This window comes from Notamacropus eugenii, chromosome 2 (genome assembly GCF_028372415.1).
Source record: "Notamacropus eugenii isolate mMacEug1 chromosome 2, mMacEug1.pri_v2, whole genome shotgun sequence".
Classification (NCBI taxonomy): domain Eukaryota; kingdom Metazoa; phylum Chordata; class Mammalia; order Diprotodontia; family Macropodidae; genus Notamacropus; species Notamacropus eugenii.
The window spans coordinates 526,961,195-526,975,502 of NC_092873.1; the positions used below are offsets into that span (position 1 = coordinate 526,961,195).

Genomic DNA, 14,308 nt, shown 5'->3' on the forward strand with positions numbered 1-14,308 from the left:
AGAGACATACAGTGAGCTAGTGAAGTTATCGAGGTGGAATGGGAGAACCACTGAAGTGACAAAATAGAGAATCCCATTCAGGGTTGCCCATTGAAGTCTTTGCTAACACAGAGGTTAATAGTGTGATTCTGTAGAACATCTGCTCCCCTCCCTGGCTTCCTAGTCCTGGGGGATAATCATCCTCAGCGCCTTAGCCTCAGGGTTACCCACTCTCCTCTCCCCTCTTTTGCTCCTCTGGGCTAAGCTCTGTCTGTCCCCCTTCTCACTGTTAAAAATCAAATATCACCATTTTGGAACTGAAGAGGACCCTGGAATCCATCCAACCTCCTCAGTTTACAGAGAAGGAAACTGAGGTGGAGAAAAGTAAAGGGATTTGACACAAGATGACAGAGGTAGATAGAAGATCCAGCATAAGAACCCAGGTCCTCTTACTGTAGCATTGACACAGCTCCCAGCACATAGCAGGCACTTCATAAATGTTTGCTGACTGATTGCCTGACTATACCATTCAGCCACCATTAATACCTTAGTGTGAATGAGTTTGTCAGATTGTCTGGGGAAGGAGCAGGAGACTCAAGGATGAGAATGGGGATCTGGAGGTAGCTGTGGTTAGAGCACTGACTTAGCAGTCAGCAGACTGTACTTTTGTAGTCCTAGGCCTAGGGGTGAGGGGAAGCTCAGAGACCATGAAGTCCAACCCTCTTATTCTGCAGAGAAGGCAACAGACCCAGAAAGGATCATAATCCTACAGCTGGAAGGGACTTCATAGACCTTATAATCTAATCCCTTTATTTCATAGCAGATAAACGGAACCCTAGAGAGGTCATAGGAACCTAACTGCAGAGGTAGAAGATACCTCACAGACCAGTTGGTCCAATGCCTCTCTTTTCAGACCAGGACACCAAAGCTGGGGGGGAAGTGGGGGCAGGGGGGGACCTAAGTAGTTTTCCCAAAGTCACAGTTAGCAAGTGGCAGAGCTAGATTGTTAACTCCTAGCATTGTACCCCACTGCCTCTTAGCTTGATCCCTGAGTGACCAGCTATGTGACTTTGAGCTGCTCATTTCTCCTCTGAGCCCCAAGTTTTCTTATCCATAAATGAGAGGGCTGAACCATTATGATCTCCAAGATCTTTTCTAGTGTTTAAGTTCTGAGAGACCATGAAAGGCAAGTTGTGGGAGGGCTCAGGCTACTGCACACAAAAGCTGTGCTACGGGGAATCTGTCATTCCTTGTGTACCACAAAGTCAAGTACACTGGACTGCAAGTCTGAATATGGGCTCAGCCCCCAGCTTTACTATGTCTGTACCACCTATCTGTCTCTGGGCAAGTCTTTTCTCTTGGGGGCATCACACTTTTCTCATCCATCGAATGAGGGGTTTGGACTTCTTGGTCTATGGATGGTAGACAGAAGTTTGATTTTTGTCTCTGCTTGTCACTGCTAGTGTGTGAACTTGGGTCACCCTGCCCCTCTTGGCCTCAGCTTCTCCTTCTGCCAAATAGAAGTATGGAGAAGATGACCTCTAAGTGTTTGTCCAACTCTCCAGCCATGATCTTGTGCTCTCTTCTAGGTCTAGCATTCTTGGGAGGTGGAGCTCCCATGTCCTTATTGTTAGTGCCAGGAGACTGAGCCTCTAGAGTCCCTGTCAGTTCTAGAGCTCTCCAAAGCCTAAGTTCCAGATTCTCATTGGCATTTCTTAGGCTTTGGAGCTGGAAGGGCCCTAGGCCACCCAGAGCCAAACCCATCACTCCTTCCTCTGCCCAGACTTTACAGCGCAGACAAGAACCAGAGCTTCCAAATTCTGAAAAAGTCATTTTCTGCTGTTGCCAGTATTGGGTGGGTCAGGAATAGCTAAGAAGGAAAGCTGCTAGGTGCCATGCCCTGGCCTTTCATGGGCATCATAGGGAGCTGGAAGGCTTGCTGCTTCTTATTTTGGGTCAGAGCTGGGAATGGGACAGTTCCTGGGGTGGTAACAGACAACGAGCCTCCTTTTCGAAAAAGTGCATCTGCCGCTATGATTACAGTGTTGCCTTTGTCAGGCAGAAACCTGACTCTCCAGGAGAAATATGATAGATCACCTTACACTCGGTTTGCATATCAGCTTATTAAAAGGGCTCAGAGCCGGGGGGACTGACGTGCGCTCCATTTGGTGGAGGCCAGAGTTGAGCTGAGCTCAAGGTGATGTGTGGCATGTGGTCGTGCTAGACGTTGTGAAACACGGGCACGCCACGGGAGGCTGCACCTTCCTCACCCTCGCTCCTCGGGGACCCACGTGGTTGGGAGAAGTGGGGAGGGGGCTGCAGGAGGACCCGGACAGAAGTCAGGGGTTTCTGGAAGACTAGAGTCAGGAGAAAGCCAGCTGAGACAGCCCTGGAGAGCCAAGAAGGAAGGAGAGAGGAAGGTATGTGCATGTCTGTGGTGCGTCCAGCTCCGCTCTGCTGAGCATCGCCGAGCCTCCTGGAGCCCTGGGAGAGAGCTTGAGGAAGTTACCGCCTGTGGTTTGGGTGGTTGCAACGTATGACATACAGGAAATCGAGTTTTAACTCCTGTTTATACTGAAGGTTAGCTTTGTTCCGGGGGTAAACAAAACTACTATTCTTTGAAACTGGTGTCCGTGGCCAAGGGATTCCTGTCAATTCAACCAAAAAATGGACCTTTTTTTTCTGTCCCAGAGCTTTGAATGTCACACCCATTAGGTTATTAACAGGATCTCCAGCACAACACTCCAGCCCGGCTCATAGTAGGTGCTTAACAAATGCTTCTTGACTTGAGGCTGTTAGGGGAGAAGGAACAGGAATCTGAGCAAGCTGCGTTCTGATTCTGGCTCTTCCCACAGCCTTGCTGTGTGACCTTAGACAAGTCCCTAACCTCTCTGGGTTCCACATACCTTCAAGTGCACAGTTAGAAAATCGGATGAAATGATCTCTTTGGTCTCTTCCTGCTCTAAAAATGTATCACCTTATTTTAAAAGTGCATTCAATAACCCAACCAGAACACAGCATTCTTCTTGAAATTTGCTCTTTCAGTTTTTAGGATGTTTTACAATTTTATTGTTATCTGTATTATGGTTGCCACATTTACTTTCTCCAAGCTTTTCTCCTCTCAGGTATGGTTGTGTGTAAGGAATCTACATTTTACCTTTCTTGGGGGAGGAAGGGAGAGGGAGAATGAAGGGGAGTGGAAAGCTGGTGCTTAAATGGGAGGCTTTTGGACTCCAAGTCCTGTGGGGCCAAGCATATTTTCATCCCCTGTGCTATGTAGTGCCTGTGAGAGTTGAGGTAAGGTACTTAGCCTCTCAGGGTCTCAGTTTCCTTAAGTGTAAAGTGAGCTAGTTGAACTAAATGGCCTTTATGATAACTCCCGGTGTTAAATCTATAACCCAATAGCTTATATTCAAAACCCAGATCTGTTACTTGTGACATATGACCTTGGCTAAGTCATTATCTTTATGGACCTGTAAAATGAAGAGATTGGACTATACTATGCCTAAGGTCCCTCACAGCTCTAAGTCTATGATCCCATTGCCAAGAGGGGCTTAGTGATTTGCCCAGGATCATACAGCCAGTAGAAGTCAGAGGTAGGACAAGAATCCAGACCTCTAATATGCTACTCTGCCCCTCTCATTTTAATGATAAAATAAATACAAATAAAATACAAATGAGGAGAGAGGTACCTCAGAGCACCTCCACTCGATTTTTTCTATTCATATAATTTGCCCTCTTTTCATTAGACTAACTTTAGCATATGCATTTTGAGAGCCATTTACAGAAGGTGAATTCCCCTTCATGCAGCCCACCCTCCAGTCAGACAGGACAATAGCTGGTTCTACCTTTCCTCTATGTAGCTTCCCCAGGCCTTGTTACTTCCTAGAAAGAAGTCACCTCTACCTCTACCTGGGATATGGCGTCAGAGCCACAGTAGACCTCAGAGATCAGCTTGCTCAATCCCCTTACCTCCACATTTTACAAATGAGGAAACTGGCCCAGAAAGAGTAAGAGACTTGCTCAAGATGCCATATGTGGTTAGTGGCACTGAAGAGATTCAGACTTAATGACGAACCCTGTGAAGTCTACACTGCCTCCTGGAAACATTTGCTGCCTTGCCTCAGTGACCTGCTCCATGAAGATTTCCTGGAAGTTTCTGGATAGAAGGACCCTTTGCTTCCACTGAGCTTGTCAAAGCCTTGGTTGAATCATTTCCTAGAACATTTGTCACTTAGAACAACCATACCATTTTACAGTTGGGGAAACTGAGACCCAGAGAGAAGTAACTTGTTCAAGCTTGGTGATGCAGGTAGTAAGAGCTAGGATTTGAGCACAGGTCCTCTGATTTAGAGTATTTCTTTTCCCTATATTAGGATGCCTCCTGTATTTGTTGATTTACTTATAAAAGCTGTTATTTAGATAGGACTTTTAGGTATAAAGCATTTTACATTCATCATCTCACTTGATCCTCTCAGCTTTGGGGGGGAGAGATAGGTGTTCTTATTCCCCCTCCCCCCAAAGAAACTGAGGCTTAGGGTTGCATATTGAGTATCTGAAGCTAATTTGAGCTCAAGCCTTCTTGATTCAAAGTATGGGCCCTCCCATCCAGTTTTCTGTACTGAATTGGAATTAACTGCTAGATCATAACCTCTCAGAGGGCCAGGATCAGGTCTTCTGTAATCTAGTGTGACACTCTGCAGTGCTTTGCAAGTGTGTGTTGAAAGAATGAACGCATCCATCCATTCTGGAATTTGAAATCAAATACTCATAGAAGTATAGCAGGACATAGATTTAGAACTAGAAGATGCCTTCAAGGTCATGTAGGCTCCCAGAAAGTCACATTAAAACAACTCTGAGATTTGACTTTCTGCTCTACACGTTGGCCATGATGTCCCCAAAGGGCAACAGACAAGTGTTATCCTGTCTCTCTCTTGTTTGTACGTAGACGTTGGCATGTTGTCTCCAGCATTAGATTGAGAATTCTTGGAGAGCAGTAACTGGGTTTTACCTTTCTCTATATCCCCAGTTTAGAATATAGTAGGTACTTAATAAATGCTTGTTGACAGATGGACTGTTGGAGAGGCTGTGGGAAGAAAGGGATATTAATATTCTACACTGGAGGAGGGTGGAGTGGGGAGGGGACTTCGAATTGGACCAATGCTTTTAGACAGTGATTGGAATTTTACCAGAAAATGGCTAAATTGTCTACATACTTTGATCGGATGATCTAGGTATATGCATCAGTGATGCAAAACTGGAAACAAAATTCTGGTACATGCCAGTAAATCAAGTCTGTGGTAGCAAAAAACTGAAAATAATAATAAGAGCTAATATTTATATAGATCTTACTATGGGCCAAGCACCTTGCGAGTTTTATCTCATCTGATCTTTAAGACAACTCTGAGAGGCTGTTGCTGTTATCCTCATTTTATAGATGAGGAAACTGGGGTAAATAGAGGTTACACCAGGGTCACACCTCTAGTAAGTGTCTAAGGTCAAATTTGAATTCAGGTTTTCTTGACTCAGGTGTACACTTAGTTGCCCCCAAATAAACTAGGTGCTTACTGTTTGGAAATGATTGAGTAAACTAGTGTATAGAAATCTTCAATTAGTAAGCATTTAAGTGTTTACTATTTGCTGATTCCTGTGCTTAGAATCCAGACTAGACCAATGTTATTGTGCATGGAAATGGCACCTATGAGAAAGTCAGTGAGGAAAAGGGATGGGGGAGTATTTGTATATATTAGCACAGTGAAATAAGCTGAACTAAAGGATTAATTAAACTATTAATTAATTAAATGCATTAAACAATATAAGTGACTGCCAAGAGTCAGATGAGTAAAATTGCTAAAAGGATACCAGATGCAGAGAAAATTAATAACCAAACAAGAAAAAGAAGAGTTCAAATAGGCAGAGAGGTGAAGGACTGCTGGAGCAGAGTGTTACATACGTAGCCAGCTGTCATGGTTACATCCTGTGTTTTGGTTTACCTGTCCTTATATGTATATGTGTTGCTTCCTCTAGTAGAGGAGGGCAAGGACTGTTAGAATTTTGTCTTTGTACCCTTTCACCCTAGCACCATGATGGGCTTGTACTTAACAAATTCTTGTTGCTTAGTTGATTGAATGGAGAATTCAACTTCCCCAAGGCATGGTGAGTTTTACCAGAACTGATCAAGAAAAAAAAAGAAGCAGCAATAAAACTTGTTTTTGTAGGGGGGGGGGGGGAGACTGTAAATATTAACAGTTGCAAGGGTTGTTGTTTTTTTTTAATTGCACACTAAAGCATTTTTCCTGAATAAAAGACCCCTTGTTCTTTTGAAGCCTATTGAGACATCGGCTCAGGAGATGATGGCCTTTTAAAGACAGCTGTTCAAAAAGCCCAGGAGTCAGGCAAAACCCAGAGAGCAGGCAGCCCCGGGACCTTTGCAGATCCCTGGCTGAGAATCCAGTTCGCGATTTCCCTGAGCTCTTGGTCCCCAGCAGAAGGGCACATGGAAGTTTTGTCTTTGTTACGGACGATGCGAGCGCCAGGACTCCCCAAAGTCTGAAACTTACTCCTGGCCAATTTCAGGCACTGGTGCTTCCCACCCTCCCACCTACCAAAGCCTGAGCCTGGGTTCTCTTGGTTAGCTCCCTCAGTCTAAGTCAAGCGGGCACTGGGAACCTGAGACCGTGCTCTCCTTCCTAGAATGGGGATGACAGGGAGCGAGTAAGCCGTGAGTCTCCCTACTTCTTGGCCCAACCCCTCCTCCCCTTTGGCTGCTCAGTTCTCTGTCAGCTCCCGGTCCTCTCCGAAGTGACATCACACCGCCCAGGGCTGCTGACTCAGGAAGGCACTGAGAAAGGTGGGGGGAGGAAGGGGGCGGAGAGGCAGCGACTCTGCCTCTCCAGGACTCCCTTGGCCTCAGCGGCAGCGGCAGCCTTATGCAGATGAGGCTGGCAGTGCCCGCCTCCTTCCTGCCCTTCTCCTCCCCCAGTGGTGCCTAGCCCGTGAGCTCTGGGACATCTCCTGCCTCTTGGCCAAGCCGAGGGGGCGGGCGCCAGGACGGTATTGGCCCAGGAGCATCCCAGGCGCAGCCCTCTGGGGTTTTAGTCCTTCCCCAGGCAGGAGAGCGCCAGAGAGGTGCCTGGCCTCATGATGAAGGAGCGCTGTGGTCCCTCCAGCAGCCCCAGCCTCAGCCCGGTGGCCATGGACAGTCTGCAGCCGCCTAACTACATGCCCGTGTGCTTGTTTGCAGACGAGTCCTACCAAAAGTTAGCCATGGAGACTCTGGAGGAACTGGACTGGTGTTTGGACCAGCTGGAGACCATCCAGACTTACCGCTCGGTCAGCGAGATGGCCTCCAACAAGGTAAGCAGCCGGCACGTCCCGGCTAGAGCGCGCCGCTCCGCAGCCTCTTGGAGGGGCCCTTTGCGAACACGAAGAACAGAGTGCCGGCGGTCTTGGTGCTCTTGGTGCGCCTTGGGGCGCCTTGGTTCAGAGCGTTCTGTCCCGAGTGCGGGCTCCGGAGCCCGAGGCAAAGGGACACGCTGGAGATCGGAGGCGCAGTCCCTTCCCTGAAAGCACCCTTAGCGTCTTCACGGTGGGCAGAACAGGGCTGGCTTTGAAAAAGAAGCTTCCAGGGAAACACTTTTTAAAATCTCCTTTTTTATTTAGCTCTTTGACTTAAGAGAAATACAAGGCAGACTGAGACGGGGATGGAAATGTTTGACAGAAATGTGGTGGCACAGCTATGTCTGTCTTCTCTTGGGTGACTTTGGTGCAGTCCCTTCCAGCCTCCTACCCCCCATCCCTGCCTCAGTTTCGTCCTCCATAAAAGGAGGAAGGTGGACTGAGTGATCTGTAAGGTCCCTCCGCCTCCCAGATGAATTGAACTTCTAGCCTCAGAACCTCCCCGACTTGGTGAGTAGGCAGTTAGTAAGTTAAGTGTTTGCTGAACTTCATTGGAGGCATTAGAAGGGGAGGCGTAGAACTTGGAGGAAGGAAGCCTGATGCTTCCCAGTAGAGAGTTTTCCAAAATTTGTGGGTTTAAAACAAATACTACAACTCCATAAAATAAAGGAAAACATTTCTCTGTCTAAAAGCGGGTCACTTCCAGATTGCCCTAATCACAAAGGTGGGAGAATTTGAAATTCAAGTCTCCTGTCAGCAAAGGACTTTTGTGTTTTAAATCCCCCAACAAAACTTCTCCCTGGTAGGGCTTTAATTAGGGGGTCATTCTGTCATTTGTTTAATTAACACCCAGACTCGCAGTGCTAATTTATGTAGCCAGTTTCAAACACTGTTTGTCTTTTCTCCTGGGAAAGGCTAACTTCCATACCGGGAGGGGGTGGAGGCTTGCGGTCCCCTTTGTGTCCCCAGGATGCAGTTATTCATCACCCTGGCCCACCTGCAGGGAACTTCCATCCAACATCTCCTAGGGGCACTAGATGAGTTCTAGTCCGCACCTGCCAAAGGTACTCCTGGCTTGCTCAGACATTTTATTACTTTGTGTGAGGCACTCTCCTCTAGTTTACCTTCAGAGAGATTCCAGTTCCTGCATACAGAGGCTGAGCCTAGACGGAGATACCACCCAAGTGGTCCTGCTTTGTAGGGGGTCTGCTGAAAGGGGGGGAGGGAGCTGTGAGTATCCTTTGGAGGTTTGTTTACAATAATGGAATGAGCTGTCTGGATAGGTGGTGAGTTTCCCATGCCTGGAGGTATTCAAGTGGGAGTGATTCAATGGCTTGTGGGGATGTTGTGGTAGAAGGGTTTCTAAGAACTCGTGGTGGGGGGGGGGTTCTTAGAGTTTGAATTAGTAAATTCCTGTAAATGTATTGACGCTAACTTTTTTTTTAGGAGAAAAGAGAAGCAGAATTTAAGCTTGTGATACCATAGAACAGTTTATATTGCAGCTGCATTGTTAACATGTTTGATTTTTGTTGCAATCCCCTCTGCCCCCATATCATGCCCCATTTTGCAGATTAGAAAACTGAGCCTGAGAGGTTCAAACGACCCTCCCAAGGTGGTACAGTGAATAAATAACAGAGTTTGGGTGGCACCCAGGTCCTCACACTCCTAACCCTACTTTCCCCTTCTGCCCTTCAGTGTCCACTCTTCTGTTCAAAGATAAAAGTGAAGGCTTCCTCAGGCCTGAGAGAGCCTCCTGCCTTTTGGAAATGTAATCTGGAGGGGCCCTGAAAGCATTCCCATATAAACTCAGCATACATTGTAGAGACCTCTAGGATGCCCATGCGGTCCCAGTACTGAGAGATGGAACTTCATGCAGTCACATCGTGGCGAATGTGAGCTAAAAGCCAGGAGGAGAATGCCTATGCCTTGTGTGTATGTGCTTGTGTATTTGTGTGTGTGTGTGTGTGTGTGAGTGTGTGCACGCGTGAGCGCGGAGAAGGAAGTGGATGGAGAAACTGCATTTGCTCTGTCATGAGGCCTCAGTTTTCCTAATTGTACAGCTAGCAGATTGGACCTACTAGCACTTTGCAGACCAGTTAGAACTGAAAGAGATGGTGGCAATCAACTGGAGCTCCCCCCGCCCCCAACGTGACTTTGAGAAAACAGGTCCTCAGAGAGGGGCAGTGTCTTTCCTAACTTCACACAGCTTGAGTCTCAAACCCATGGACATTCCTTGGGAACTGCTGCCTTGCAACCAGATCTGCTTTCAAGGTCCTCTTGTACTGTAAACCCTACAGGGATATCAAGACAGTAGTATTTCCACTGGCTTTGTTTTGGAGGTACAGCTTGTTTTGGAGGTGCAGCAGGTTTGTGGTTTTCCTGCAAATGAAGAAAGGAAGGGAGAGACAGAGAGAGAGACAGTGAAGAGAGAGACAGAGAAGAGAGAGAGACAGAGAGAGAGACAGAGAGAGAGAGAGACAGAGAAGAGAGAGAGAGAGACAGAGAAGAGAGGGGGGGAGAGAGACAGACAGACAGACAGACAGACAGACTGCTCTCCTGCCTCATGGGTGATGTTCTGGGTGCTGGGAGTTTGTCACTAGTCCCGGCCTCCTGCATCGTATCCAGTTTCTGACCTATACTAGCCTCTGTGCAGGAAATAATGAAAATTAACCAGGCTCCAGCACTAAAGAGAAGGCCAAGGCTTCATGTTGGCAGGCTGAGTAGCTCAGATCTCAAGGCAGAAGACCCTCCTGGGCTCCCTGTGCCTCAGCCAAGAAAAGCCTATAGAAGACACAGTCCGGTGAAATGGCCCCACCAGCTTGGCCTAGTGGAAAGAACATTAGATTTCAGTCAGGAAGATCTGAGTTCTAATCCTACCTCAGACACTGGCTAGCAGTGATCCTGGGCAAGTCACTTAAGTCCTCTCAGTTTCTTCTTCTGTAAAATGGGAGGACTGGACTAGATAACTGTAATGTTGCTTCCAGCTCTAAATCTATGATCTAGATTCTGTAAACCCCACCTACAGACTGAGGGAAGAACTAAACCCTGGTATTTTCCCCACTGACTTTTTTTCCAAAGTCGAAATGATCCAAATAATTGCTGGTTTGGACTATTTCAAGTAGTTTACAAGAGGAATCCCAAATAACTGAATAAAGAATGATTCGATGTCCTTAAAAAACATGAAACAAACAAAAACACTTCCCTCAAAGGCATGATAGTTCCCCCCAAAATGCCTGGTCTGACCTGGGAGGGAATGGGGTCAAGGTCATGGGGCAAAGATTGGATGTCCAGTTGTCAGGGATTCTGAAGAGGGAACCCGGATTCTTCCATCTCTGCAATAAATATGCTGCATGATCCTGTTCCCCTTTGTGTACATTATACATTGAAGGTAGGATCATAGCTCGAGAGCTGAAAGGAACCTCGGAAGCTATGTAGGCTAACCCCCTCATTTTACAGAAAAGGAAACTGAGGTCCAGAGAGGTTAAGTGTAATAACAGCCCACTGTCATATAGACAGAAAGTACTGAAGGATTCTTTTTGGTTTTTTTTTTTTGGTTAGTAGAAAATGGGAGATCAGAGTAGTTGGGGCAACTAGGTAATGCAGTGGGAATAAAGTATGTCACTCAAAGTCAGGAAGACCTGAGTTCAAATCCTGACTCAGACACTTTTTAGCCAAGTGACCCTGGGAAAGTCATTTAACCTCTGTCTGCCTCAGTTTCCTCATCTGTAAAATGAGGCTAATAATGGTACCTACTTACCTCATAGAGTTGTTGTGAGAAGTAAAGGAAATAACCTATGGAAAGTTCCTTACAGACCTTAAGTGCTATATAAATGCTGGCTACCAGCATTTAGTCCGTACTCTATGTCAGGCATATACTTGCCCACTGACCAGCAGTGGGAATTAATTACATTTGTTTCATATTATCAGCAATACTTAGCCATTCTCAGAATGAGAAAATCATAGTTTTAAAGCTGCGAAATGTTTTGCAAACCTTAAGGTGCTATCTAGTATTGTCATTGTGGTGGTGGTGGTGAGGATGATGATGACGATGATGATGATGATGAGGATGATGATGATGATGATGATGATGGGACAGCTAGATGGCGCCATAGTGCACAGAGTGTCAGTACTGGAGTGAGAAAGAATCTTTCTGAGTTCTAATCCATCCTCAGATACTTACTAGCTGTGTGACCCTGGGAAAGTCACTTCACCCTATTTGCCTCAGTTTCCTCATCTGTAAAATGAGCTGGATAAAAAAAATGACAAACCACTTCAGTATCCATGGTCCCAAACAGGATCACAAAGAGTTGGACATAACTGAAGAAATGATTGAACAATGACTAAAATGGTTATTATTGTTATTTCATGAAGTTCGTAGTCAGGTAATAGTAGCAATCATTGACATCGTCCTCACAGGTGTACACGGAGCCTGGACAAAGTGTTTTGCACATTCTGGTACAACTGGTCCATGCTCTATGCATGTGCATCATGAGCTGGTGCTTATGGTGCTTATAGTAGAATCCTGATGGTGCCAATATTTCCATTTGCTCACAACTCCCCACATTTCAGCATGCAAGTATTGCTATCCCCACATTTCAGATGAAGAAACTGGGGACCAGAGGTCACGTGACTCTCCCAGGGCCGCACAACTAATGAAGGTTAGGGCTGACACTTGAATCTCTCTTGTTGTGGAAGGAAGAGGAATTGTCATCTTAACCCTCATGTTCCATGCAGTGAGAGGTGTCCCTGAGTGACTTCCCTAGGGTTCCTCTCAAAGACAGAGCTGAGAAATCCTGGTTTTTGTGTGTGCCTCTCCTTCCAGTGGCCAACCCCTGAGACCAGGATTTGGCCACAGACCAAATGGATTTGAGCGTGATCTCAAAGGAAGGTCCACTGATGGCTTTTGCAGCTGAATTACAGAAACAAAAATGCTAAATAGCCGGAATATATTCAACTCCTTTTCTGACGCTATGGCATTGTCTTTCAAGGTGCAAAAGGATGTCAGGAGAGCCTGAGCCAACCACTTAAGGGCCACTGAAGGCATCACAATGCTGGCTAATTTCTAGCTTTCAATATCCCATCCCCTTTTGCAAAGGAATTGTCTGGGCCTCCAAGTGAAGTAAGCCCATTGGAGTTCAGGCCCCTCATTGGCCCAACTGGCAGATGTTTTGAAAACAGGATGTTTAAACTCCCCACTAGAAAAGAGGAACGGAAAGCAACCCAGTAGGGAAAGGAAGAAGGCCAGCAAGCTCCCTGGGCATGATTCCCTCTCCTGCAACCGTATAAACAGTGACCTGTCTTCCTGACCTTAGCCAGGGTGAGTGTCGCACCTTGTGTCACCAAAGCCTGACCGCGTCAGAGGTGGCTGATTGGGGGAATGGCCCAACTGCTGGCAGGGGGACAAGGGTTTCCTGTCTCCTTCCTGACTGACTGAGTCAGGAAAGTACAAGGTTGCAACAACAGCAGGCTCAGAGAGAAGCCCCACAGACACACTCCCTTAGGAAGGTGGATTTCCCCCTTGTTGGCCTTTTCAGAGAAACCCAGGCAGGCTCCCCAGATTTTCATGGTAAAATCATCAGAGGGTTGACTTCCTTGAAATGCCATGAATGGTCTCCTGGGAGACACCCTGCCCGAGCATTTTCAAAGGCACTGAGATGGGCGAACAGACAGGATCTGATGTAGGCATGGATGGCTGCCTCCCAGCTTAGCCTGACTATTTTCAATACTCCAGAATCCTTACTAGTCCAGCTATAGACAGATCTGAACTTAAACACCAAAAAGAATATTTCCATGCCCAGAATAGAACATATCCAAGGATCCATCTAAAACAGTGACCCACCATTTCATAGTGCTTGGTTTTTAATTAAGTTTATAATAAAATCATTTATAGTACTTTAGAACCTTTGAGAAACATTTGCACCTGAGTTCAAATCCTAGCTCTGTGACTCTGGGCAAGTCACTTAACTCTGTGAGTCTTAGTGTCTTCATCTGTAAAATGAGGAGAAGAACACCTCCTTCTCAGGTTGTTACAAGGTCCAACTGAGATACAGTGGAAAAGGTGCAAACTTTAAAGTACTCTATAAAAGCTAGAAAGTGTTAATGCTTTAATTCAAGTTATATGAGGTTTGCATTGATTTCAGAGTAGCACAGATGGTCGAGGTCCAAATTAGAGTGAAAAGAGAGAGCCTCAGGAAGACGCTGACTGTGTGACTCTGGGCAAGTCATTTGCCTCTCAGTCTCCCCCCACATCTCCACCATGGAAGTTTTCTGGGACTCTTCAGATGCAGAGCACTTGCTAGTCTGGGGTGGCAGACAGTTTCCTCTCTCTATACCAATCACATGACAGTCCAAAACAATAATAATGGTCACTACCAAGAGCAAGTATGTAGAGTGCTTTATGGTTTCCAAAGTTCTTTACATACACATCATATAATCTGATCTCAAGAGGAGTTGCCATTCTATGCCAGTGAAGGAAATTTCTGTATCAGAATGCTCATACCAGAATGAAATCCCAGGTGTGACCCCCTGTTTCCCTACCCCCAGTCTCACGCTCCCCAAATTAAAGTAAATGAGGAAGGTGAGGCTCTGAGACTATCCTGTGCTCACCCAGCTAGCAAATGTTGGAGCTAGGATTTGAACGTGGAACTTGGGAGCCTGAATGCAGTTTTCCCTCTGTTTCCATGTGTTGGTACTTTAATAATGTGTAGAAAATGGGAGAGAATTTTGCTGGTAACCAGCAAGTTCTTTCACTGGGCCAAGCTAGTTTTCCTCCTGTGTAAAATAAAGGGGTTGGGCCAGATGGTCCTAATTATAAATTTGGTAACATAACCAATCAATGGAAGGATTCTAGAATTTGCATCAAATGAATTTTTTTCCTGATTGTAGGAGAATGTTTGTTTGGGGTAGGGAGGGAGGTATAGCTAGAGCGAAA

The 14,308-nt window shown here is 46.2% G+C and overlaps 1 protein-coding gene across 3 annotated transcripts in view; it reads left to right on the top strand.

The window, feature by feature from the left end:
- The window catches only part of PDE4B (phosphodiesterase 4B), a 633,414-nt gene that overhangs the window by 577,902 nt on the left and 41,204 nt on the right, over positions 1-14,308 (top strand). For all 3 annotated transcript variants that reach the window (XM_072649760.1, XM_072649761.1, XM_072649762.1), the window contains one exon: positions 7,223-7,335. In XM_072649760.1, coding sequence (XP_072505861.1) covers positions 7,223-7,335 — 113 coding nt within the window. The remainder of the gene's footprint in view (positions 1-7,222; positions 7,336-14,308) is intronic.